General features: G+C 49.2%; 3 protein-coding genes across 4 annotated transcripts in view; 2 read left to right on the plus strand and 1 right to left on the minus strand.

The window, feature by feature from the left end:
- Positions 1-27,057, minus strand: part of LOC136639120 (zinc finger protein RFP-like) — a 573,475-nt gene that overhangs the window by 234,951 nt on the left and 311,467 nt on the right. The gene's annotated exons all lie outside the window — the stretch shown is intronic.
- LOC136640459 (tripartite motif-containing protein 10-like) overlaps positions 1-27,057 on the plus strand; it is a 195,288-nt gene that overhangs the window by 147,580 nt on the left and 20,651 nt on the right. The window lies entirely within an intron of this gene.
- Positions 4,121-27,057, plus strand: part of LOC136640455 (zinc finger protein RFP-like) — a 123,219-nt gene continuing 100,282 nt past the window's right edge. The window contains exons 1-6 of one of the 2 annotated variants that reach the window (XM_066615602.1): positions 4,121-4,575; positions 7,146-7,241; positions 8,071-8,301; positions 9,609-9,631; positions 10,647-10,765; positions 11,398-12,231. In XM_066615602.1, the coding sequence (XP_066471699.1) occupies positions 4,150-4,575; positions 7,146-7,241; positions 8,071-8,301; positions 9,609-9,631; positions 10,647-10,765; positions 11,398-11,915 (1,413 nt within the window). In that variant the 5' untranslated portion in view covers positions 4,121-4,149 and the 3' untranslated portion in view covers positions 11,916-12,231. Of the gene's footprint in view, positions 4,576-7,145; positions 7,242-8,070; positions 8,302-9,608; positions 9,632-10,646; positions 10,766-11,397; positions 12,232-27,057 lie in introns of those variants that run through there. The other variant, XM_066615603.1, reaches the window with a different exon arrangement.

Genomic DNA, 27,057 nt, shown 5'->3' on the forward strand with positions numbered 1-27,057 from the left:
AGCAGGCAGACACTTCTGGGAGGTCACTAGGGAGATTTGGCTGTGGGGGTTGCCAAAAAGTCTGTGAAAAGGAAGGGCTTGTTTGTTTTTAGACCTGAGGATGGGATCTGGGCTGTGGGGAGGTGGGGAGGTCAGTACAACGTTTTTAATCCTCCTGCTAACACTCCTCTGTCCTTCAGCCAGGAGCTCATGAGGATCCAAGTGACAGTAGACTGTGCTGAGAGGCAGGTGATGCTGATGCTGATTTCTGATGCTGATACAGGAGTCCTTCTCTACACTTACTCAGGAGACTTGTTCTGGGAGAGAGTGTCCTCCCCTTCTTTTTTGTGGTTGGTAATGCCCACCTGAGGCTCTCTCCCTGGGGGAGTCACAGGATCTTACTCACAGGCTCTTCTGGGTTTTCTTTCCAGACCAGAATTACCAAAAATTAAGAAGTACCATATATACTCATCTATAAGTCAAAATTTATGCCTTAAAATTGACCCTGAAAACATGGCTTGACTTATACACAGGTCAATACGGTGAATAAAGCTTCTAGAAGCAGCTGCTTATTGAAGTGGGGGTGGCAGCAGGACTCCTGGGACATTTCAGGCAAAATCCCTCCTTTCAGAAATCTCTAGCCCCAGCTGGTGCCGAAGACTGGGGCCAAAATCTTGACTGGGCCCCATTTCTCAAGAGCACACGACTCTGATACGGTGAAATCTTCATGGATGCCTGGTCTGAGTGAGAACTCAGTGAGAACTGAGTGAGGTCCCACTCAAAGCTCTGATTATTGCTTTTCAGGAAAATGTTTCAGGAGTTGCAGATCTGTGTCATGGATGATGAAGGTGGGTTTGTGATGTTGCAGATGCCGGCCAGTCAGTGCTGAATACAACAACAGGCAGAACCAGTTTTTAAAAACAGAAATGTTGGTATTCATTGTAAACACTTTCTGTTTTTTTCTCCATGTTTAGAAACAGAGGGTACCTGTGGTCACGGTTTGACAGTTGGAAGAAAACTTGAAATGTTTCTTGCTTCTCTTTGCTTACAATTTTTCTTCCAGTTCATTCATGTATGTTTATCTCTTGATGACCCGGAATGTGATAACTCTTCTTCGAATGAATGTACAGAATTTGTGGAAAAAATGCTGACTGTGAAGCAATGTGGAAGTTAGGTCTGTGATGTTTCAACTGGGCTTTGCATTCACACATGCAAATAAACCCGTCATGCTGCAGCCAACTAGGTCCTGTATACTTGCCCTAAATATTACATGGTTACTAGTATAGAAACACCGACAGAACCTCTTTTGTCTTGTAAGCCATCTGTTACGTGCTGCCTGTAGCCTGTTGTCCTCTCTCCTTAAGCAGTATGTGTTTGGCAATACCCCTCTGTTGGGATAGGGAGGGGGTTTCAGCACCTGTAGGCTGATCCAGGGCACTAGTGTGTGCAGGGCAGTGGTTCCCAAACCTTTTAGTACTGGGATCCACTTTTTAAAATGACACTTTGTAGGGACCCATCTAGGTTTACCAGACTTTTAAAAAAGGGGATCAAGAGAGAATTTTTTTAAAATATATAAGTAATAATTACCAGAAAAAGACATTTATCTCCCTATATTTACAGATGCTTGCAAACTGCAGGAGCTGAGCTCCTTGCAGAGTAATTTCAGCTACAGTATCTAAGGGCTTGAGGCAATATCTGATCTTTCCATCATGCTTTAGAGACCCAACAAAAATCAGGTTGCATCCCACCAGTGGCTTCTGTTTATGGAATTCCCTCCTGTAGAACAGGGGTGGGCAAACTTTCAACCTTAGGGAACCTGGACCTTTAGCACTTGTGTAGGAGAGAGAATTTCTGCAGGTGTAGCTTGTTATCTGTGAGACGATCAGCTGCGCCTGCTGACATTTCCTCTTCTATGCAATTGTTAAAGACCCAGGATCCCTGAAGTTGTGCATTTCAGTATAGAATTGCATACGTGAAAGCCTGCAGGTAACCAAAATGTGTAGATTATCTTTGAGGGGAAATAGTTACAAAACCACTTGTTTTAGTGACTGTGGAATGAATGAGTGAAACTATTCCTTTTCCCCTCGCCCAGGGCCCGCTTAGGCCTGGGGCCCAGTTGGGAGCAATTGATCCAAACAGCAGGAAACCACCCCTGCTCCTCTGCAGGCATGGGGTGCAGCTCCTCTAAGGGTGAGGATGGCTGCCCGAGCGAGAGGCATTCCAGAGCTAGATGAGCTCCCCAAAGCAGACAGCGTGGACACCTTCAGTGGGGAAGACAGTGGCAGAAGGTGGAGACGGTCTCTGTGGACAAGAGGCTGCAAAATGCACAGCAGAAAAGGGCAAGCGGACCAAATGGTTGAGGTTTCTCTGGGGAAAGAAACCACCAAACACCTCCGAAAAGAAAATGCCACTGGGATAGTAGTAGGTGGGAGATGCTGCCTTTCCGAACGGCTCATTAATTATTATTATTATTATTATTATTATTATTATTATTATTATTATTATTATTAACAGTATTTACACCTATATATATATATATATATATATATATATATATATATGTATATGTATGTATATGTATGTATATGTATGTATATGTATATATATATATATGTATGTATGTATATGTATATATATATATGTATGTATATGTATATATATATATATATGTATGTATATGTATATATATATGTGTGTGTGTGTGTGTGTGTCCAGGAGGACAATGATACCATAGTGCCCCCTGCCTCCCCGCTTGCATCTTCCAAGCAACTCAGGAGAAACTGCACATAAAGGCCGTTGCATTTGTTCAAAGGCAATTCCCAGTCAAGCAGAGCTGGTCTGAATTGCACACCAACAGGGGCCTGCACCCAGCAGTGGATCCAGGGACACCATCATCAGTGCAGGTGCTGGAGGGTTCGTTGCTGGAGCTACTTCTGGATAGGCTTCTAATCCTGCAGGGTTCACACTGACCAGCTGCAAATTGATGTGAAATGACTTTTGAATGAAAAATAAAAGGCAGGAGTTGTAACCACTGGTTCCTCCTACTTGAAGTTCATGGCAGGTGAAATCATGAAAACATTGTGAAGGATAGACAAGAACCAAGAGCTTGGCACAAAATGGGGCATGGGGTTCTCTAGCAAGCAGCTGACTGTTCCATTTCTATCCCACCTTTCACGAGATAGTTCCAAGGTGGCTCATTGCTACTTTGGCCAAGTGTCAAACGACCACACTGCCTCCTCCCAAATAGATTCTCCCTTTTCACTCTGTGTAAAGGGTATTCAGAGGCACCCGACCACTGCAGCCAGAGGTATCGTGCTCCCAGTGTGATTACCCCTCCCATACAGACCTGTCCACCATGCCTGTGTCCAATCCCCTTCTGCAGCCATTCAGGCTAGTGGCCATTTCCACATCTTGTGGCCATGAATTCCACAGACTAATTATGCACTGTGGGAAGAAATCCCTCCTAACTCTCCTGCCAGTCAGTTTGCAGGCCTTGGTTGATGCCAGCCTGGTCAAACTCTATGTTCTTCCCGGAGAGGAGCTGCAGCTCAGCACAATCACCGTTTGAGAAGGGGCAGGACTTTTCCAGGGCAGAGTCTGATCCCCTCTTGCTGCTCCTTTGGGTAATCCTTTGGGTGCCCAGAGAAAGATCCGGAATGCAGAAGGGGCTGAAGACAGGCTGAGGCTCCTTCTCTGCAAAGAGCCCCAAAGAGGATCTGGGAGGAGATCCAGGCCAAACATCCCACTTCAGAGGGGACTTTTGATGAGACCCACCATGTTTGGGATCTCTTGGGGAGGGCTGTGGGGGGCTCCTTCCTCTTCGCATTGTGCCTGGCACCAGAAGTCTCCCCAGGTGTCTATGGACAGGAGGGGCTTCCTGGAATCCTGTTGTTCTGGTTCATTCAGCAGCTTTCAGAGTCGTTTCAGGCTGGAAAGGGTTAAATCTCCCTTCAGGGGAAAATGCTTCTGAAAAGGAGGTGCTGATCAGGCCCCTTGATGTCTGCAAAGAGTTTTCCCAAGCAGGAGTTCCTGGAGCTCATCCTGCTGCTTTTCACAAGTTGTTTTTATGACATCAGAGGAGATCCGGAGTCAGTTCCAGGAAGGGAAACTCCCCCAGCAGGCTCAAGGGGAGGAAACAAAAGTGACTCAGACTTCCCTGTGCCAGGAGCCATGGCAGCTGCAGGAGACATTCAGGACCTCTGCGATGAAGCCACCTGTGCCATCTGCCTGGACTATTTCAGGGACCCGGTGACCATCACGGAGTGTGGGCACAACTTCTGCAGAGCCTGCCTGGCCCAGAGCTGGGGGGAGGAGGAGGAGGCAACAGCCTCCTGCCCCCAGTGCAGAGAGACCATTCAGCGGAGCAACCTCATTCCCAATCGACAGTTGGCAAACTTTGTCCAAATAGCCAAGAAGCTCCATCTTGGGGGGCAAGGAGGGGCCAGAGAAGCGGAGGGGGTTTGCGAGAAGCACCAGGAGCCCCTGAAGCTCTTCTGCAAGGACCACCAAGCCCCCATCTGTGTGGTGTGTTTCACTTCCAGGAAGCATGAAAGCCACAAGGTGGTTCCTCAGGAGGAGGCTTTCCAGGAGTACAAGGTAGGAAAGAGCTGAGGATCTTGATGGGGGGGGGAGAAGGGGAAGAGCTGCAGGAGCACCCCTGTTAAAAGACCCAAAGTTTGCCTATGCCTGACCCCCCACATGCAATTCTTCCTTGGACCAAACTGTATCACACACCTCCGTAACTGGGAGGTTGTCACATGTAAAACATACAAGGATTCAGTCTGCTCCAAAGCGTGTGCTTGTTTTTTTGCAAAATCCTTTAACGCACGATTCCCCCCTGCAGATGGGGCTGGTCCAAGACCAACTGGTGCCTGAGCCTGCATGCAACATGCTCCTCCCTTACTTGATGATGTGCCAGCCTCTGCTCCTCCGCCTCTCTCATGTTCTGGCTCAGGACTCTCCTCCCCTCCACGTTTCCCCTCCTCTCTGTCTCCCACCGACCTGCTGCCTCAGGCAACTGCTTCAGTTGGCCTCCTGGATGGGCCGGCCCTGCCTCCAGGACACACGGCCAAATACGGAAATTTAAAGTAAACTTTAAAGTAAACTCTTGGCCTACTACAAATGGGACTCTAGAATGTCCAGATTTGCCCCAGGCAGTTGCGTAGCTAAGGAAGTGCAGGGGGTAGCAGTTGCACTGGGCATCAAGCTTGAGGGGGGCAACAAGCTGAGCTTCACACCTGTGTCCAAAATTGTGAACATTTTTGTATGCATGAATAATACCATCATATGTCCTTGGAAAGCTCATTTCATGCAGAATGCAATGAAACAAACCCCATTGGAATATCTGTATTCTATCAAAAGTTATGGCCATTTAACCAGAAAATGGAAACACAACTGCCATTTGGAACAAAAAGTGGATTTTCTTAACTCAAAACTAACCTGTCAGACTGATTGTTCTGAGAGGCAATGACATGTTATTATGTAATGGACAGGCTGCCTTTCAAGACCTTGAGAAAGGCACGTCTGCTCAGTTGCTGGCTGGCCCCATAAAGAGGCTAACTGGGTAAAGAGGCACTTTTCAAGTGGTGCTCCTCTTATATTAAGCAGAGGAAGAATAACCGTCCCCCTTCACCCCAGCACAGTGTCTCGAACCAATCAGGGGCACATGTTTTATTTATTTTCTTAATTAAATTTGATTTTGTCTTGCGGGGGGGGGGGGGCTACACATCTACTTTGACCCCAGGTAGCAGATAGATGCCTTAGCTATGCCACTGGTTGGGGGGAGAAAAATTTTCACTTTCTAAAAGTCCAGGCAGGATGTCACTTCCATTGGTGACATCACTTCAAGGGCATCATTTTGAGATTCGCACCTATGTGCCCATAGTATAATATAATATACAGTATTTATATACCGCCTTTCTTGGTCTTTATTCAAGACTTTATTCAAGGCGGTTTACATAGGCAGGCTTATTAAATCCACGCAGGGATTTTTACAAATTGAAAGAAGGTTCTTTCTTTCAAGAACCACTACATTCAAGGTGTTACACTCCGATCTGGTTAAAATTCTGGCCTCCATCCTCCCCCGCTCCGAGCAGATGGAACAGCTCAAGCTGAACTGGCGACCTTGTGGATGTTAATCTTCAGGCAAATGGAGGCTCTACCCTCTAGACCAGACCTCCTGCCCACATAGCTATGTGTTCATTAGCTACACCACTGGCCCCAGAGCAACCAAGCCTGAATTCGGGCACACTCCCACTGCTTTCCTAGCCAGAAGAGCAGCCAGTGTTGGAAACTGCCCAGGAACATCCTGGGCAGTCCAAAAGTGCTGATTAGTCTTGGATGCCTCTGCAAGGGACCCCTGGAGGCGGAAGGGGGCTGGTGCCGATGTGGTATGACAGAGGACTTGAAAAAACTTTCAGAAGGCCATAAGGAGGGTGGGTGGGAGGTGGGGCTGAGGAGTGATCTAAGGAACCTCCTGGAGGAGGAAGGAGGCCTGGGTGGGCCAGGAGTGCCACCTGTATGGGAGAAGGAGGTGGTTGGTGAAGCCTAACCCCTCCCCTCCCAAGCCTGGAAAAAGACACTGAGATTCATAGCCAGGCCCTGGAGGACCCCCTCTGCTTGACCTCCCCCAGGGCAGCCACTGCAGGACAGCACCAGGCAAGGACTCCTAGACTTGCCACAAACCAAAGTAGGGCACTCAGCAACAAGGCTAAATGGCATCACACCCTGGTGTAAGAAATTAATATATAATTAATAGAAGTCATTGAAAAAGAGCTTCAGTCCAAGTTGGTGCTAAATACTGGCTGGAAATTTTGCCAACAGCCAACAGTATGTGCACTTTCTGCACATACACAGAAAGTTCTTAACTGTATCCAATGGAGTCAGACTGAGGCTGAGCTTTTACCTGAGCACCAGACCTGCCTGAGAGAGTTTTTAACAGGTTCTAACTGGAACTATTACTATAAGAGAAATTCTAGAATTATGACATAGACCCCAAGGGACTTAGGGGGCTGCTGTAAAATACAGGAGTTTGGTGCAGTTAAGATACACCTTGTCCAGTTGGCTTGATCCCACCTGTCTTTCTCTGAGCTTTTGTCTGTGTTTGTGTGTGTAAATATCAGTCATCTCTCCAAAGGAAATAAACTTGATCTTTCATTTCTCACCAGGATCAGATCAGTAGCAGGCTGGAGATCTTGAGGGCAGAAAGAGAAAAAATCCTGACCTATAAAGCAGACGCAGAGAAAGAAAGCCAAGACCTGCTGGTAAGTGTCACGATTGTTGGGCAGTTCAAAGATACCTGAACCATTTCTGGAGACACGGAATAGAGCATGCAGGAGTCCAAGGGCAGAAGGCAGCTCTGCTGCTCTAATCCTCCATGGCTGGAATGGCCCCATCTCCTATGCACGACCATTCGGAAAGTGGGTCCTTTGAGGTCTTTAGGAAACTCCTTCATGACTAAATATTCATCTGAGCTCTGTGAAAACTCAGAAATGCCCTTCCAATCATGCTCAACCTGATGGTACTGCAAGAACATAGCCCAATCCAATGGGGCTTGCGCCAGCCCAGCACTAGTGCACAGTGTCGCAAATGTGCCATTACACACACCTGTGACAGTCTGCACCTTTCTGATGCTGGATCTGGCTCAGCAAGAGCTTGCCAGCACCAGGCAGAGGACTGGAGACTACCGCCAACCATTCCAGGTGAGTACCAGATGGTGGAGTGATAAGTCTGGACAGGTGGGTGGTGTTCCGAGCTGGGGAAGGTGTGGCAGGAGGAGGTAGTGAGGTGGGGGGAGAGATGGCAACAGTCTCTGCCACTATACCCTCACCCCCCTACCCAGGATAACCGACATGGGTATCTTTGAATCTGTGACCACACAATAGTGGGCTCAGATCCAAGGGCCTCCTGGTGATTACATGGGGTAAAGGACTGTAAGCTCCCTTTCCCGAGCACCCCAGCACTGCTTCCCAGCCCCATGGGATGCAGTGGTAGCCATTTTGGTGCTGCTGCAGCCTTGGGCCCTGGAAAGCATTGGACTGGACTGTCAATTCTTTGGTCTGCCATTCATTTCTTCTTATCTACTTGTTGCAGAACCAAACAGAAGAAAAGAGACAAAAGACCAAGGCTGAGTTTCGACAAATACACCAGTTCCTGGAAGAAGAGGAGAAAAGCCTCCTGGCCCAGATGGAAGAGGTGGAGAAGGAGATTGCAAGAAGGAGGGACGAGCACCTGGCCAGACTCTGCAGGGAACTCTCCTCTCTGGAAAATCTCATCCAGGAGATGGAGGAGAAGTGTCAGCAGCCAGCCAGCGAATTCCTGCAGGTAAGGTCTCGTCTGCTGAGTTCCATGGACTGCCTGTGCTGTCAAGGGCAGGTGCATGTATAGTGCATTACAGCAGTCTAACTGGAATGGTACCAGGGCAAGTGAAATTCCTAAACAAAACAACATTTACAGAGGAATCTTACTAAGAGGGGGTTGGGGCTGTATCTAAATTCAGTCTTGGTCATTTAACCGCTACTGCACAGATGTCCTCTTTAAACTACCATCTGACCCTCGTGCCTCTGGCCAGAACCAAAGCCCAGATTGGATCAGAAGCTGCTTGGCGATAAGTATCCCCTTGTGATATTGGGGTGTTATTCTGTATACTCAGGGCACAATCCTAACCCAGTTTCCAGCACCAACATAAGGGCAACGCAGCTCTGAGGTAAGGGAACAAACATTCCTTTACTTTGAGGAGGCCTCTGTGACTGCCGCTGCAGCACACGTCCCATTGGCACAGCTATGTCAGTGCTGGAAAGTGGGTTTAGATGAGTGGTTTATTGCCCTCTCCTGCTGCTGGAGGTAGTTCTAAAGAAATTCTTGGTGTCACTTGGTTATCGTCCTGGCTGGTCATTAGGGATAGACCAGGAGAAACTCAGGGGGTCTCAGTGCTAAGTTTTGCAGGTGCCTGAATGTGCCACGGAAGTGGGCCCTCCTCCTCCCTTTTGGAGCCATTCTGGGCAGCTAGAGAAAAATGGAGTTTTCTCTTCCATTTTGCTCTTGATGCCCAGAATGGCTGGAAGGGTGGCTTGCACAGCATGTTCAGGCACATGCAAAACTTTGCACTGTGACCCCCCCCCCCCGTAGTGACAGTACTGCCCAATCCTATCCTTCCTCCCCCCCCCCCCGGCCAGTGCACCTGCGCTGCTTGAGCACCCAGCAAAGGGGCAGTTGCAGATGTCTTCTTTCGGTAAAGGAACATTTGTTCTTACTCCAGGGAAACGCCTCTGGTGCCAGATCTACTCTGACCTGTACCAGCTATTTTGCTGGAGCATGTGATTGAGGCCTGGATAAGATATCAGCGGTGCCACTGCCACCAATACCATCCCCTTCTACCCCCCTCTTCACCCCACCGCCTCCCCTACCCCAACCCATTTCCATCACCTCTCACCACCCTCCAACCCCACATGCTGACTCACTGTTGCTGGGGTATGTGATGGATCCACTAACATGCTGAGCTGCTACAAGCTTAGTCCTTGTATGACATGTGCAAGACAGATCCCTGCCAAATGAACCCTGGAGGAGCAGAGAGCATCTCTGTCCAGAGTCTTCCTTGTGGCAGGTGCTGAGTTCTCTTTCTTTTTTTTCAGGATATTAGAAAGACCTTGCAGAGGTACGTGGATCCCACTCCTTTCCCTTCTTGCTTCCTGATGCTGGGAAGGGCTGTGAAGAACGTGGCTCTCCAGGGGCTTCTGGGGAGAGTGTAGGACTCCCCACCCTCCAGTGTTCTGTCTCTTTGGAATGGGCAGCAGAGCTGCCCTGAGGTATTTGTGTACCTGCTGTATTCTCTGTTCATGTTACCATCACTAGAGAAGCCTCCTCCCCAAAGCACCCCCAGTGTGTCTGCTTCTGTCTCCAGGATTTCTACTCGTTTCTTCTCCTCCATGCTGTCCTTTTGTTCCAATCAGGAATTCCAGATTGGATGCAGTGGCGTACCTAGAGAGGGGCAAGCGGGACAAATGCCTCAGGCACTGCACTGGGGGGCGCTGCTGTGACACGCCCCCTGCAGCACACCCCCATACTCCAAGAGCTGTGCCGAAAATGGCTGCAGGAGCGCATCCACTCTCTGAATGGTTCCACGTTGCTCTGAGGGCCGCCCCTCCTCTCATGTCAAAGGCAAAGAGAGGGGCCCTCAGATGCGGCCATGAGATCCGACCCCTCCCCTTGCGTTAAAGGGGAGGAGAGCGGTGGCAGCACTCAGCTGCGCAATCTAACAGGAGCTAAGCACTACCTCTGCTCTTCTCCCCTTTAACACAAGAGAAGGGGGTTAACTTCAGTGTGGTGAGAAGTGACGTCACCTCCTCCCTTTTGTCAGGCTCCGAGGACCCTTCCAGGCCCCTTCTGGGAGACACAAAGGCTGCTTGACTGGAGCGCTTTGAGGCCACTCAGAAGTGGTGCCCAGGAGGCCAGTGCCATTCCAGGAGGTGGGGGAAGTGGGTGGCACCTCCTGGGCGCTGCTGCTGAGTGAGCCCATAGCGCTCTGATCAGACAATCCCCTCTTTTCACCGCAATTACTTCTGGGTCAAGGATGTGGGCCAGAAAAGCGGGTGTTGTCCTGGGTGCCGAACCCCCAGGAACACCTCTGATTGGGTGGATTTTGGGATCAGATTTTTTTTCCTCCACATCAGGTCTGAGAAGAAGGAAATGTCTGAGAATCCTGTGGCTTTTCCTCCTGGGCTGACCAGCAGAATCAGGGGACTCCGTGATGTGAAGCCCCTTCTGGAGGGGGTCATGGAGCAATTCCCAGGTACTGAAGAATAATGTGCAAGCAGGCAGATGGTGGGCAGTTTTGGACAGGACTTGTCACGGTGCAGGGGCTGAAAGGAAGGGGGGAGAGAAATCAGTGGTGTACCCCGAAGTGGGCTTGGCATGCCCGCGATGTCAGTGAGTCGCTCTGGGGATGGAGTGAGCGCTGCTGAAGTGAACCTTTCAGTGGAGCGGGAGTCCGACACTAGGGGGTGGGTTGAGCCACAGGCACCTAAGTCACCCAGCAGTGCTGCTCCTCTTACCCCCCCCCCCGTCTCCTAGCAATGCAGCTGCTCCAGAGGCCAGGAGGGAGCAGGGTGGCTCCTCTCCCACCCAGCTGTGGGAGCCTCTTCCGCCCCCCCCCCACCCGTGACCTGGAAGTAATGACTTCCATGTGACTTCCTCCTCCGTTCCCAATTTGGACATAAAAAGGAGGAACGAAGGAGGCAGCTGAGGTTTGGGGATGCTGGAGGTCTCTCTGAGGAAGCAAGAGGACAGGGGCACCTGGGCTAGAGCATCAGCCCTCACACTCTAGGCCGCCCTGTTGCTTCCGGAGGTCTCTCTGAGGCTGATTTCCTCAGGATGTTCTCCAGGCTGCTCTTGTCTCTTTCCTCCCCTCCCTCCACCCAACAGCAAAGGTGACTCTGGATCCAGACACGGCTCATCCCCGACTCATCCTGTCTGAGGACTGCAAGAGTGTGAGATGCGGAGACAAATGGCAAGATCTGCCCGACAATCCTCAGAGATTTGACTATTACCCTTTTGTGCTGGGCCGTGAGGGATTCACTGCAGGGAGACACTTCTGGGAGGTCACTGTGGGAAGTGAGGGAGACTGGGCTGTGGGGGTGGCCAGAAAGTCTGTGAGGAGAAAGGGCGAGTTTGATTTTAGTCCTGAGGGAGGGATCTGGGCTGTGTGGAAGTTGGAAGGTCACTACTTAGATTTTAATCCCCCTGCTAACCCTCCTCTGTCCTTGGAGAAGGAGCTCAAGAGGATTCGAGTGACTCTGGACTGTGATGGGGGACAGGTGGCCTTTTCTGATGCTGACACAGGAGTCCATGTCTACACTCACTCAGGAGCCTCCTTCTGTGGAGAGACCCTCCTCCCCTTATTTTCTGTGTTAGATGAAACCCACCTGAGACTCTCACCCTGAGGCAGTCGCAGGATCTTCTTCTCAGGCTCTGCTGGGTTTCCTTTCCAGACCAGAGTGACAAGAAAGTGCCGTCTATACATGTGTGTAAGTGGTCGAATTTGTGCCTTAAACTGGCCCTGCAAACAGGGGTCAAATTATACAGGGGTCAATATGGGAGGTCGCTGTAGGAGGTGAGGGAACATGGGGTTTGCTGTGGGGTCTGTGAGGAGAAAGGGCTGGGCTCAGATGAGTCCTGAGGAAGGACTTGCTGTGGGCAGGTGGGGAGGTCAGGACAGAGTCTGAGAGTAGCTGCTGGGTGAGGTGGGGGGGAGCAGGACTGAGAAGCAGGACGCAGGACATGGGGTGGGGGGGGAAGGAGCACTTCTACTTACCTGTGATTGTTCTGAGGCAGCCACAGAAAGCAAAGAAACAATGTAGCCATTTTAGCTTATTCTCCAAACAAGCAGGAAGATGAAGGCGCTCTCAGGATTGTGAGGGCCGCTGCCAGGGAAGTTCAGCTCCATCCTCTGCACAAAGCCTGCAGTTTCCACCAGCACCTTCATCTCCCTCCTGTCTGGAGAAGAAGACAAATGGCTCTTTTTTCTTTCGGGCTTTTTGCTGCTGCCTCAGAACAATTCCCGGTAAGCCCCCTCCCCCCATTGATCGAAGGGTCACAGAAAACTCTTTTTTTTTTTGTCTCAGTTTATTTGTGAGATTGACTTTTGCTCAAGGGGCTGCAGTGATTAAGAGCCGCTTGGCAGTCAGAGCCTCTTTTCCAGCTCTGCAAAGGCCTCTCACCTCCTTTAGGCAGTCATTAAAACTAAATTGCATGAACACTGCTCTTTGCTCTGTCCCTCCTCCTCCTCCAGCTTCTTTCTCTAAGAGACCATCACGCATTCAGGGCAACAAATAAAACAATCATCTCATCCAGCGATGCCCAAGCTCTTTGGCGATTCCCATACTCAAGGAATACCGGAAGCACTTCTGATGTAACTGCATATACATATAACCACTATACCCACTTAGCAGGTGCAAGTGTATTATGAGACATGGAAATGAGAGCTGACTCATATTAACACCTTACTGGATCCTTGACTACCAGTTTTTTAGTGACATTAAATTACCACATTACAATAAATTTTAATTAACAGAATCAAATCATTACATGACAAAGAAATTCACAAGAACTTGGAGAGGGACGTGTGTTTGGTTTCTGGAAAGGAGGAAAATGTTCTGAAGCAGGGTGATCAAATTGCTACCCAAGTGTGATGCCAGAAAGTGCTGGCAAAGAGAGGTCAGGCTGAGCATATAGTGGAGAAATGTGGGGTGAGGGGCAGTGAGGAGACATGATTGGAACAAGAGCAGGATTTGACAGGGGACAGAGAATAGAGAGAGAGAGAGAATGTGAGGCAACTGAGTCTGGACCTTTGGAAGGTGGGGAGGAGTAAAGGGAGGGAAAGAAAGAGAGGTGTTAACTGGGATTATGAGTTTGGGGGGATGTGCCTGTGGGAGGGGGTGGGGTGGGGAGAAATGCCAATTGCAGTAATGGAAGATCAGAAGATCATCAGGTGGATGATGTGGTGTTGACAGTAATTCCATGTTTTGACAGCTGGTTGACAGCTCTGGGAAGGGCAGGGCTGGCTCCACAGCTGTAATCAATCAAGGCCAATGGGACTCTGATGGACACCTGAGCTTCATTTGACCTTGATGGGACTTTGAATGGACATGGACTGAAGAGATGGCTCAGCTGAGCCTAATTTGGACTTAACAACGTAGCTCACAGCTGAGCTGCATTTTGGATTATGAGACATCCAAGGATAAAAAGCAGCTTCAGAAGGACCAAAGGAGCAGGACGCTGACCCAGCCAGAACCCTGACCCAGAGGGCTACCTGACCCAGACCTATGGGAGAAGGGGACTGCCAGGACTCTGCTGGAGGACACAGAAGAGAGGACTGCCAGGACCCTGCTGGAGGAGACACTCTGCTGGAGAGGACACTGCTAGAGAGGAGGGACTCTGCTTCAGAAGACTGGACTGTGCTTTGGAGATTGGATTGGACTTGGACTGGAGGCTTTGGACCTTTAACCACTGAGTTAAGTGGAGTTTTGGGGAGGGAAAGCCTCTGGACAAGAGGACTTGCAGGGAGTGTCTGTGTTCATAGCAATAAATTCTTGTTAATTGCTATAGATAAGGAGTTCTGTGTTCATTCCTTTGCACACCACAGCTGTTGTTCCTAGAGATAAAGAGGGTGTTAATTAGCCAAAAAGCGGGCATTAGAAGGAAGTTGAGATATTTGGACGGGACAATTGCTTGCTAGTGTATTTGAGGAAAAAAAAAAAAGCATGACCAAAAGCCCAATCCTAACTATGACTACTCAGATGTAAGCCCCATGATAGTCAATGGGCTTACTCCTTGGTAAGTGTGGATAGGATTGTGGCCCAACTCTAAAAGGCAAGAAGTGTCTTGATGGGGAAGGCAACTCAGGGAGGGTCACTTTGGGAAGTTGCAGGCAAGGAAAAGGGACTTTCAAGGACCCTCTTCAGCCAGCCAGTCCCTTGGTTGGCGGCCTCAGCAGACTTCCTCACTTCCTACCTGCTTCTGGCTCCCTCCTTCTCACTCACTTCAGGCTCCCACCCAGAGCTCACCAGGCTTCTCTGGTTGCACACAGGGCAGGCAACAACCTAACAACCACCTCACTGCTGAATCCCATGCATGTCTACTCAGAAGTAAGCCCCATAATAGTCAACAGGGCTTACTCCCATGTAAGTGAGGATCGGGTTGCAGCCTTAGTCTTGCTCAGCAGTGGCAGCAAAGCAGCCGTGACCAGCCCCTTCATTGGCTGCTCCTTTTTCTTCTGCTGCCGCATGAGGCTCAAAGCAGCTGCTTCCCCGCGTGCCTGTCTCCTCCTGCCCCATGGCACACCTGAGGCAGCCTCGCGGCACCCCAGTGTGCCTTAGCACAGCAGTTGAAAAGCGCTGCATTAGGTGGTTATGTTTTTATTTTTTGATTATTGGACATAACTTTTGGTGGAATACAGATATTTCCGTGCAGTTTGCTTCATTGTGTTCTGCATTAAATTACCTTTCCAATGGTGTATGTAATGATGGTATTATTTATTCATACATGCCAAGGTTTTCCCAACTTTGCCCATTAATGACTAACTCAGCTGGTTGCCCCCCTAAAGCTTGTTGCCCAGTGCAATAGCTCCCCCTGCACCCCTTCAGCTGTGTCACTGCCTGGAGCAAACTGACATGATGGAGGACAACTGAGGGCTCCTCTGGCCAGGTCTTGAGCCTCCCCCTTTAGTCGCCTGACTGCAGCCTCCTCTCCTTTCTGCAGGAAGATCAAAATGTGCCACAGCAGGCACAAAAGCAACGTTTTGCTCAAATGCTCCTGCCTTTGCAAACCAGAAAATCCTGTAGCCCATGGATGTAGGATGAGGAAGCACTTTGCTCTCACCTCCTGGAGGAGGGTCACGGGAAGTCGTTCAGTCTGTCATCTCCCTCCCACCCACTTTTCCATCATTCAGCATTGTGAAGGCTCCTTTATCACTAACCACTGCACCAAAAAGGTGAACATAAAATGATAGGAGCCCAGAAGGAATGACAATGCAACAGTCTCCACCTTTCTACAGCTCTTCTTCTGCGAATGTTGGCTTTGAGGAGGGGTACCTTCAAGGGACAATTCTGTGGCTCCCTGGCTGCCTTTGGTGCTCCCCGGGGAGCTGCATCTCAGGATCTGGTTTGGGAACCACTGGTCCACCACTCAGCTAGGCTGCTGTTATCAATTGCATGTACACAAGAGCAGAGGCTGGTGAAGGTTTCCAAAGATATGGACTCACAGCTTCTAAGATGATGTATCATCTGAATGGCCAGAGGTTCCTACTGCAGGTGGAACAGAGAGCAAAATAAAACAAGAGAAGCTGCTTCTCATAGCTTCTTAAGGAGGGACGTATGAAACAAGAAAAAGAGACCAATGAGAAGTCTAGTCTACACAGGTGAGAGCATCCCATATGCTTGTATGGTACAAACAGAATAGGCAATGGCTCCCCCTCCTGATGGGGAAAAACACCCACATCTACTGTTCACATACAAGTTTTATCAAAATAATTAAAAAAAAAACAGGAAAAAGATGAATAAAACATAAATGTTTTAAGATTCAAAGGCAATAATAATAATAATAATAATAATACAGGTATTTATATACCGCCTTTCTCGGTCGTCAGATTTCTCCTCAGACTTTAATTCAAGGTGGTTCACATAGGCAGGCTGTTTAAATCCCCGTAGGGATTTTTACAATTAAAGAAGGTTCTATCTTCCAAGAACCACACAACATTTCAGATGGAACTTTTGCAGTCTTTTATCACTTTCTGGCCTCCGCCCACACAGGCTGACAAGCAGCTCCTTCCAAAGAGCAGGTGGAATAAGAGAGCCAGGGTGGTGTAGTGGTTTGGGAGGTGGACTTAGACCTGGATGACCCAGGTTCAAATCCCCCCTCAGCTACAAAGCTTCCTGGGTGACCTTGGGCCAGTCACTTTCTCTCAGCCTCACCTACCTCACAGGGTTGTTGTGAGGACAAGAAAGAGGGGAGGAGCAGCTGTGCAAACCGCCCTGAGCTCTTTGGAGGAAGGGCGGTATAAAAATGTGAAAAATAAATAAAAAATAAATAACTCGGCTCAGCTTGTCAGCTGCTTCAAGGTCTCGCAGTTCACGGTGCCGGTGGCCTCAAACTGGTGACCTTCGGATGTTATCTTCAGGCAATTGGAGGATCAACCCTCTAGACCAGACCTCCTGCCCTCCTGCCCCTCCTGCAATGCAGACAACAATTGGGAAATTTGGATTCACTAAAACCCAAATCCTAAATGGTAATGATTTCTACTAGTGCTTTGCACTAAGTATTCCCATGTGTCATAGGGGTTTTATTCAGTATGTTAGGTTGGTGTTATAGAATCATTAGCTGCGTAGCCGGATTGATTGGTTTATTGCCCTGGCTGCTAGAGGTAGATCTAGAGAAGTTCTCAGGGACCGTTGGTTATTGCCCTGGCTGATCATTAGAGATAGACCAGAAGAAACTCACAGGGGATCACAGAGCTAAGATTGCTGGTGCCTGAACGCACCATGGAAGCAGGCCCCCCTCCAGCCCATTACAGCCATTCCAGACAACTAGAGTACATAAGAACATAAGAAGAGCCCCGCTGGATCAGGCCAAGGGCCCATCTAGTCCGGCTTCCTGTATCTCACAGTGGCTCACCAAATGCCCCAGGGAGCACACAAGACAACAGACACAACCTGCATCCCGGTGCCCTCCCCTGCATCTGGCAATCAGGGACAGCCTGCCTCTAAAACCAAGAGCTTACACAAACCTACTATGGCTTGTAACCCGTAATGGATTTTTCCCCCAGAAATTTGTCCAATCCCCTTTTTAAAGGCATCTAGGCCAGATGCCATCACTACTTCCTGTGGCAAGGAGTTTCACAAAGTAATTACACGCTGGGTAAAGAAATATTTTCTTCTGTCTGTCCTAACTCTCCCAACACTTAACATTCGTGGATGTCCCCTGGTTCTGGTGTTATGTGAGAGGGAAAAGAGCGTCTCTCTATCCACTCTATCCATCCCCTGCATGATTTTGTATATCTCAATCATGTCTCCCCTCAGGCACCTCTTTTCTAGTCTGAAGAGGCCCAAACGCTGTAGCCTTTCCTCATAAGGAAGGTGCCCCAGCCCAGTAATCATTTTGGTTGCTCTCTTTTGCACCTTTTCCATCTCCACTATATCCTTCGTGAGATGTGGCAACCAGAACTGGACACAATTCTGCAAATGGAGCAAAACGGAGGTGTCTTCTCTGTTTTGCACTAGCTGCCCAGCCGGCTAGTGCAAAACAGCCCCAGTGCCACCCTCAATCACATTCTCCAGTGAAAGAGCTGGAGCAAAACGGCTTTACCAATATGAGAACTCTGGAAATGCTCGATGTTGGATGTTCAAGCAGTGAGCTGCAATGGCCTGGGGGGGGTAAGGATAGGATTGGGCAGTACTGCACTATGGGGGGGGGTCACAGTGCAAAGTTTAGCCGGCACCTGATTCTCACTGGAGAATGTGATTGAGACTTGGATAGGGTATCAGTGGTACCACGGCCACCAATACTACCCCCTTCCATCCCTCTTTACACCCCACCTCCTCCCCTACCCCACCCCATTTCCCCTTACTGGCACTGGGGTATGCAATGGACCCACTGATGTGCTGAGCTGCTACATGGTCAGTCCTTGTATGGAGCCTGCAACACAGATCACTGCCACAGGAATACTGGACGACCAGAGTGCATCTCCATCAAGGGTCTGACAAGACGGACTTCCTTGCGGTAAGCTCTGGGTTCTCTTTTTTTTTCTTATCACGATATCAGAAAGACCTTGCAGAGGTATGTGGATCCCACTCCTTTTCCTTCTTGCTTCCTGATGCTGGGAAGGGCTGTGAAGAATGTTGCTCTCCAGGGGCTTCTGTCTCTTTGGAACATGCAGCAGGGCTGCCAGACCTCTGTCCACTTCCTTCAGTGACACAGTGGCCAGAGGTGCTTCTGTACCTGCTGTGTTTTCTATTCATTTACGTTACCATCGCTAGAGAAGCCTCCTCCACAAAGCACCCCGTTTGCCCTTGCCTGTGCCTCCAGGATTTCTACTCTTCTCCTCCATGCCATCCTTTTGTTCCAGTCATTAATTCCAGATTGGATGGATTGTGGGATCAGATTTTTTTCCCCTCCGCACCAGGTCTGAGCAGAAGGAAGCACTGGAGAATCCTGTGGCTTTTCCTCCTGGGCTGACCTGCAGAATCAGGGGATTCCGTGATGTCAAACCCCTTCTGGAGGAAGTCATGAAGCAATTTGAAGGTACTGAAGAATGATGTACAAGAATGCAGATGATGGGCAGGTTTGGACATGGTGCAGGGGGCTGAAAGGAAGGGAGGGAGAATTCCTAAAAAATTGGCTCAACAGTCTTCAGTGAGTGGAAAACAAAAACAGTGTGAAAATGGGTGCCATGGCACCTGCAGGACACTGGGGGGCAGTGTGCTGTACAGGAAGCAGATGACTTGGAGGATCCCTGGATCAGAGTTTTAGTTCGCCCTCTGTGACCCGTGCAGGTGTCTCCCTTTTACAGAATACTGAAAGAGGAATGTGGAAAGCAGGCAGGCAACTAGAATGCTAGAGGGCCAGCCAGAACGCTAGCAGGAAAATTGTATGTTGGGAGAGTTAGGACAGACAAAAGAAAATATTTCTTTACTCAGCGTGTGGTTGGTCTCTGGAACTCCTTGCCACAGGATGGGTTGATGGCATCTGACCTAGATGCCTTCAAAAAGGGGATTGGACACATTTCCGGAGGAAAAATCCATTACAGGTTACAAACCAGGATGAGCCCCCCCTACCAGAGTCTCCCAGTACATTGTTCATCTTCCAGAATGACTCCTATTTGGAGACATTTGGGAGCAAGGACAGGTGGAACGGACAATCCGCAACGGTGACAGACCTGGCCTCTCTGCTGCCCCAGGCCAGTTCCTCAACACACTGCTCCCCCCCCCCCCCACAACACGCTGCCCCTACCTTGGCTGTGGAGATTCACATGACTTTTTCAGCACTCCGAAAGTCTTCTTAGAACTCCACAGCACATTTAACAGTACATCCAGTTTCCCAAGGGAAACCAGAAGTACTATTAAAGGTGCTTCTGAGGCCTGAGAAGGCTTTCAGTGTACCAAGGCGCCACAGCACAGGGTCTCGCCTGCCCCTGGAATGGCTCCAGAGGGGGTGGGGGGAGGCAGCTGTGGCACCACAGCAGGTGCAGCGGTACCACCACAATGTGACCTGCAGGTACGGCGCCTGGGGCTTTTGCCCCCCCTTCACAGGCCCACCACCGATCTACAACCCACCTCACGTGGGCTCATGGCCCACAGTTTGAGAGTTCCTGATCTAGATTATTCTGAGGCAGAAATGGGTGTCCCATTAGGGTCACAGGACCGCCTCCTGCTTCCATACCCTTCAGTCTTCCTTTGCTTTCTCTCTGCAAAGGCTGGAAACATGCAGAGCAAACCTCCTTTACTGTTGCTATTCAAAGAGGATCTTGGGACATGTGAGGCAGAATCCCTCTTTTCTAAAATCTCCAGCCACAGCTGGTGCCAAATCCTGCACCCAAAATCTTGACTGGGCCCCTTTTCCCAAGAGTACACAATTCTGAGATGGTTAAATCTTCATGGATGCCTCGCCTCTTGTTCAGCCCCACTCAGAGTTCTGCTTTTTTTTTTTTTTTTTTAAGGAAAATAAATGAATTGCAAATCTGTGTCATGGACGATGAAAATGGGTTCATGATGTTGCAGATGTTGGCCAATCAGTAGTGAAAACAGCCATCAAGCAGAACTAGTTTTCCAAAACCTTTTTTTAAAAACACAAATGTTGCTGTTCATTTTAAATCATTTGTATTGAGTTCCTGTTGCCAGAGTTGGCCCCAGCAGCACAGGGGCTCCTCGAGAGTAAGGGGTTCCTTGGGTGTAGAGTATAGGTACTGCCAGAATTCAGCCCCCCAGGCAGAAAGTAGGGCCTGAAAGCTCTCAACACCTGTGGTTGATGACAGGGCCAGAAGGGGTGGAGCCCCAGGGGCTGGCTGCTGGGTTCATAAGGAGCCCCGCAGCCAGATGGAGAAGTTCTTCTGGGGGCTTGGGCTCCTGGGGAATGGACAGAGTGAGCCTTGGTTAAGTCCTGGTCTGGCCCTTACCTGAGCCTTGCCTTGTAGGGGCTGGAGTTGCCTATCAGTCAGAAGAGGGGCCTCCACCTTTCTAGGGGCAATCCCAGCCACTAGCCCTTTGGGGGAAGCCCAACCACTTGGCCCAGAAGCAGGGTGCCCTGGCAGGCACTTGGAGCAGCTTGGAGGACAAGAGTCACTCCTGTCGAGGGTGCAGGGCCACTCCAGAAAAACCTACTTGCAGGGCTCTAGGGCCAGGGTGCAAGGATACCGGACCAGCCCACCTTCCTCCAGTCGATCTCCAAGTGGACCAAGTGCCTGACCCACACTCTCCATTCCATCGGTGGCATCGCCGCAGCTCCTGCTGACCCATGCCTTTTCAGCCTTTGGAAACCCCCTCCCATCTCAGACTGATACTTATTTTGGCTGGCAGAGTCGGATGAATTATGGACTTCTGAACTGTGAACAAAGCCTACTCAAGGGGCTTGGGACCCAGTGACATAATTGGGTCCAGATGAATGTAAAGTACTTGATCAGAATAAACCTCTTTTGCCAGCACCATCAGCACTCCCAGTGGTTCTTCTCTAGACAGGGCAAGTCTTCTGTCAGTCACACCTCCATGCAGCTGCCCTTGCCACCCTGGAGGAGGGGCAAGGGGTAGCTACGGACATACAGTTCCCCATGTTTAAGGAAATGTAGGGTACCTGTGGACAAGATTCATGACGGTTGGAAGAAGACCTGAAATGTTTCTTGCTCATCGTTGCTTATATTTTTTTTCTTCCAGTTCATTCATATATGTTAATGTCTTGACAACCCAGAATGTGATAACTCGTCTTCAGATGAATGAATAGATCTTGTGGAAAAAACTCTGGCTATGAAGCAATGTGGAAGTTGCATCTATGATATTTCAACTGGGATTTGCATTCACACATGCAACTGAACACTTTATGCTGCAGCCAACTGGGTCCTGTGTACTTGCCCTGCACTTCAGCCCCTATTACACAGGCAATACAGACAGAACCTCTTTTGTTCTGACATATCTGTTAGTGCCTGCCTGTACCCTATTTTCCTCTCCCCTTAAACTCTCAGGGAGTTTGAAGTTTGCAGTAAGTCCTTAAGGGAGGGAAGGCAGCAGGGGCTGGGGAAGGTGGGGGGGGGCGCGTAGGGACTGGCATGTACCCCAGGGAGGCTGCTGCAGGGACTGGTAAGTACATGCCAGTTCCTGCACCCTCCTTAGCAATGCGATCCTGGGATCTTGTTGCTGCCTTCCCCCCTGCCCCCACCCCTTAAGGGGGCAGAGGCCAGGGCCCTCAGGCTGGGGTATCACAACACCCCAGTTTGAATACCTCTGCCTTAAGCAGCACCTGCTTGGCAAAATGTTCTGTTAGGGTAGAGGGGGTTTCAGCACCTGTGGGCTGATCCAGGGCAGTAGTGTCTAGTGCAGTGGTTCCCAAACCTTTTAGCACTGGGACCCCCTTTTTAAAATGACATTCTATCAGGACCCCCCTAGGTTTACCAGACTTTTAGAAAAGATCTAGAAAGACAGAATATATATATTTTATTTATAAGTAATAATCAGAAAAAGACATTTATCTCCCTATATTTATAGCTGCTTGCAAACTGCAGGAGCTGAGCTCTGCAGGGTAATTAGCAGCTACAGTATCTGATTTTTGAATAGCCTCAGGACTTGAGGCAATTAGTGATCTGATCTTTCCATCACCCTTTAGAGACCCACCAAAAATCAGGTTGCAACCCACAGTTTGGGAACCACTGGAATAGTGGTTAGCATGCTCACTGCCTGCTCCCTTCTCTCCCCCATATGGACATGCAGATGAAGGTGAGGGAGATCATGGAAAAGATCCTCCATCTGCCACAACACAGCAACCTCTGCAATTTCCTCTAGTTCTATTTCTCGAATCCTTGGCAACGGTGCTGGAAGAGGAGTTCAGGCCCTCCCCCACCTTCTCACTCTCTTTCCAAGGGGGGCCAGTGAAGAGAGGAGGGGACCACAGTCAGATGGTGACATTTATTCACTGTTGCCAAGGATATTTATCAGATATCATGGTGTGGACACAAATCATGCGTCAGAAACAAATTGTACATTTCTGCAGTGTTGTCATTGTTTTCTAGTGCTTGCTGTGTTGTTCTCAGTGTCTCACACTTCAAATCTGGGCTTGCGGTTTTCCCCATGCTTCTGTGGGAAACAAAGGTACAGAAAGCCCGTCGCTATGCTATCATGTGAACCATTCACACATGTCTGCGTTGCTGTCAGTGAGTTCTCACGCGGCAAATCACGTAGTTTCCCAAATAATAAATTTAATTAACACATGGGGGGCACAAATATTTTAGGTTGCCCCAGGTGACAGATGGCCTAGGTATGCCACTGAGCTGCAGAACCCTCAGGTAGATTGGTAGTTCCTTTGGAAACTGTATGGGGGCAGATGCAAGTGGAGATCACAGTTTGGGAACCAGGTCTGTAGGACTGCAGCCTTAAAGTTATGTGAGTGGCTGCCCCTTGTGGCGAGCTCATGGAACTGCAGCATCACAAGAGCCTCTCAGGCTCTGGGCTGTTTTACCCCTGGGTCGGGCAAAGCTTCCAGTCTGGATTGTCCCCTTGCTTGGGCTACCAGGTCACCTTGGGCGCAATCCTAATGCACCCTTGGGCTGACACAAATCCCTTATGCTGGCCCAGGAGTGTTGCCAAAGTGCTGTAAAGCACTTTTGCGCCTCTCAAATGGGAGACAGGTTGGTGCACTGATGTGCATCGGCCTCCATGTGCCGCCGCGGGCCCTGGAGGGAAGGTAAGTTGCATCTGCCAAGTTCAGCTGACGTAAGGGTCTGGGGAGGGAGGGGAGGAAGTGGGAGGGAGGTGTTTTGGGGCAGGTGGAGGGCGGGCAACAGGTGTTCCGGGGGGGGGGCAGACAGAGCAGGAAGTGGGGCCAGGATCCGGTCATTAAGCCAGATCCTAACCCTGTCCCTGGGCTGCTCAGATTTGCACCACCGATTGAGGTGCGCAGATCCAAGTAGCCCCATTGGGGCTGCTGCCACTTTATCCAGGGTAAAGGGAAGCAATTCAGCCCCAGTCCTGACTCGGATGCAGCCCAGGCCTGCCTTCTCCAGCACAGGTTGGGGTTGCACTGCTAGTCTCTCATGCGCTCTTTTTGGTGACTCTTAACCTGACTCCTTGGCTCTGTTCCTGACTCCCGGCTTGCTTCTCAGACTTGTCCCTGGCTCCATTCCTGACTCCTCATGAGGGCTCCTGGCCTCCCTCCTGAATCCTGTGGCTGCTGTCCTTGGCCCAGCCCTGTCCCTCAAAATGTGGAGGTGGCACAGAACCACTGAGACTGTCAGTAGACAACTTTCCTCCAGGAATCTCCCTAATCCCCTTCTAAGGCCATCAATGCCTTTCCTCTTTATAATTGAAATCAAAGAGCATCGGTAAGTGGGAATTCTAGAGAAAACAAAGGGCAGTTGAACTTTAGTGGCTGGAAAAAGACAAGCCATTTGCAAGCAATTTTGAGTGGGGGGAATGTCTCCTGTTTCTGTCAGCTTTTCCTTATTCCTATTGAAATAAAGAAGAAGAAAAATTAAATGTCATACTTCATTTTTGTTACAAGATTTGTTACAGAAACGTTAGTGTGGTACCTGATGTCTTTGTTTGCCAGACCATTCTGTATCTGGACTTCAGCTGCAGAAAGATCAATTTGGGGGGGGGGGGGGGTCAATGAAAGACCACATTCCCAGGAGGAAGGGGGCTTGTCTAAAAGCGCATCTGCTCTGATTTCCCTGGAGTTCTACTGTTTTGCCTTGGGAAATCTGAAACCATCAATGGATTAATCTAAGATAGTCAGAGAGAAGAAAGTTCCCTGCCTAGCGGAAGATTCTTTTCCTATTGTTTTGTACATGACCTAAGGAAGCAGGGCTGATTTTTGTCTGCTCGTTTCACCATTTGAAATGCCTGTGTGTTTTCAGGACAGAAGGGATACTTTGAAACCACATCTGCAACAGTTAATTTAGTACCATAAAAACCTTCAGTATGTCTTGCCACTAGCAAAAGCTCTAGTGCAGGTCAAAGGAAACCCATTGTGAAATGTGGGGGGGGGGGGGGTTATGTAGTGGTAAGGGATTAAGGTTTACATGGGAGCAAGCCCCACTGACTATAATGGAACTTACATTGTAGACATGCATAGGATTGGGCTCTTAAATTCCTTTTACAGGTTGAAGTCTCTATTTGTCCCCCCTTCTGCTGGCTACAGTACACCTGTTCTTAGCATGGCTATACCAGTGTGTGTGTGGGGGGGGGGGGGAGGACAGGATTGGGATGTTAGTCTAAGAACAGAAATTCTACCACGACAGGAATTAGGATTGAGCACCATTCTGGTCTTGAAAGAAGCACAAAAACCAGACCCTTGCAACTGGCTAGACTTTGATATCTATCAGACCAATCTACAAGCATCGCTTCCTTGTTCAATTTTTTATGATCATTTGGGCCAAGTGCAATTGCAGTGTTGTACTGTTTAAGAAGTGGCATTTAATTCCAACAATTACTAGGTAACTAATGATATTTAATTATCAGATGAATAAGATGCTTGTTATAATTTATTTAGAACATAAGGGCTCAATTACTGATTTTAAAAAAAATATGTTAATATTTCCTTGCTAGGGAGCTTTTTTCTATTCTGGGTGAAGGCTGATAAAGTGTGCTATCCTGTTTCCTCTTTTATTATACAGTCATAAGTACAGCACAGTCATAAGCGTGATAATGAAGAGCCCACTACAGAAGCATACCGACCATGTTTGGGGCAAACATAATACCTTCTCTTCCGGATTGAGTGGAAAAAATATTCCAGGGGAAAAAATGGAATTTCTTACCTGATAATTTCAGTCCTTGGGAGAGGAAGGGGGCATTCCTCAGAATGCCAGGTGTGGAGGATGACACCAGGATACAGGTCTCTTGTTGCTTGTGTGCCCCCTGAGGCATTTGGTGGGCCGCTGTGAGATACAGGAAGTTGGACTAGATGGGCCTATGAGATGAGAAAAAATCCGGATGTATAAAGCAGATGCAGAAAAAGAAAGTCAAGACCTGCTGGTAAGTGTCACGATTACTGGGCAGTTCAAAGATACATGAACCTATTTCTGGAGCTGCGGAATAGAGCATGCAGGAGTCCAAAGGCAGGAGGCAGCTCTGCTGCTCTAATCCTCCATGGCTGGAATGGCCCCATCTTCTACACATGGCCATTCTAAAGAGTGGACCCTTTGAGTTCTTTAGGAAACTCTTTCATGACTAAATGTTGATTTGATCTCTGAAAACTCAGAAATGCGCTTCCTATCATGTTCGACCACATGGTACTGCAAGGACAGACTCCTACCCCAATCCAGTTGGGCTTGTGCCAGCCCAGCATCGGTGTGCAGTGTTGCAAAAGTGCTGTAAGGCACACCTGTGACAGTCCGTACCAATCTGGTGCTGGAACTGACTCAGCATGAACCTGTGCTGAACCAACACCAGGGAGAGCATCAGAATGCCAGACGCAAGGGAGGGCATCAGGATGCAGGTCTCTTGTTGTCTTGTGTGCTCCCTGGAGCATTTGGTGGGCTACTTGAGAGACAGGAAGCTGGAGTAGATGGGCCTATGGCCTGATTCAGCAGGGCTGTTCTTAGAAGACATGGAACTCCTTGAACCTGTGACCATTCAGATTCAAGGAGATCCATTGGGGCCTCCTGGTGATTACACAAGAGTGTAGGCTCCCTTACCCTGAGTACCCCAATGCTGCTTCCCTGCCCCATGGAATGCAGTGGTAGCCATTTTAGCATCGCTGCAGCCCTGGGTGCTAGGAAGCATTGGATTGGGCTGTCAGCCCTTTGGTCTACCATTCTTTTCTTCCTATCTACTTGTTGCAGAACCAAACAGAAGAAAGGAGACAAAAGACCAAGGCTGAGTTTCAACAAATGCACCAGTTCCTGGAAGAAGAGGAGAAAATCCTTCTGGCCCAGATGGAAGAGGTGGAGAAGGAGATTGCAAGAAGGAGGGATGAGCACCTGGCCAGACTCTGCAGGGAACTCTCCTCTCTGGGAAATCTCATCCAGGAGATGGAGGAGAAGTGTCAGCAGCCAGCCAGTGAATTCCTGCAGGTAAGGTCTAATCTGCTGAGCTCCACGGGCTACCTGTGCTGTCAAGAGCAGCTCTGCATGTATAGTGCATTATAGCAGTCTTACTGGAATGGTAGCAGGGCAAGTTAAATTCTGAAATAAAACTACTTCTATAGAGGTATGTTACTGAGGAATAAATTCCATCTTGGCCATTTAACTGTTACTACATAGATGACCTATTTAAGCTACTATTTGACCCTAGTGCCTCTGGCCAGAACCAAGAACCAGACTGGATCAGAAGTTGCTTGGCGTTAGGTATCCCCTTGTGATATTGAGGTGTTACACGTTGTTCTATAAGGTGTTGT

This window comes from Tiliqua scincoides, chromosome 2 (assembly GCF_035046505.1).
Source record: "Tiliqua scincoides isolate rTilSci1 chromosome 2, rTilSci1.hap2, whole genome shotgun sequence".
In the NCBI taxonomy this organism is placed as follows: Eukaryota; Metazoa; Chordata; class Lepidosauria; order Squamata; family Scincidae; genus Tiliqua; species Tiliqua scincoides.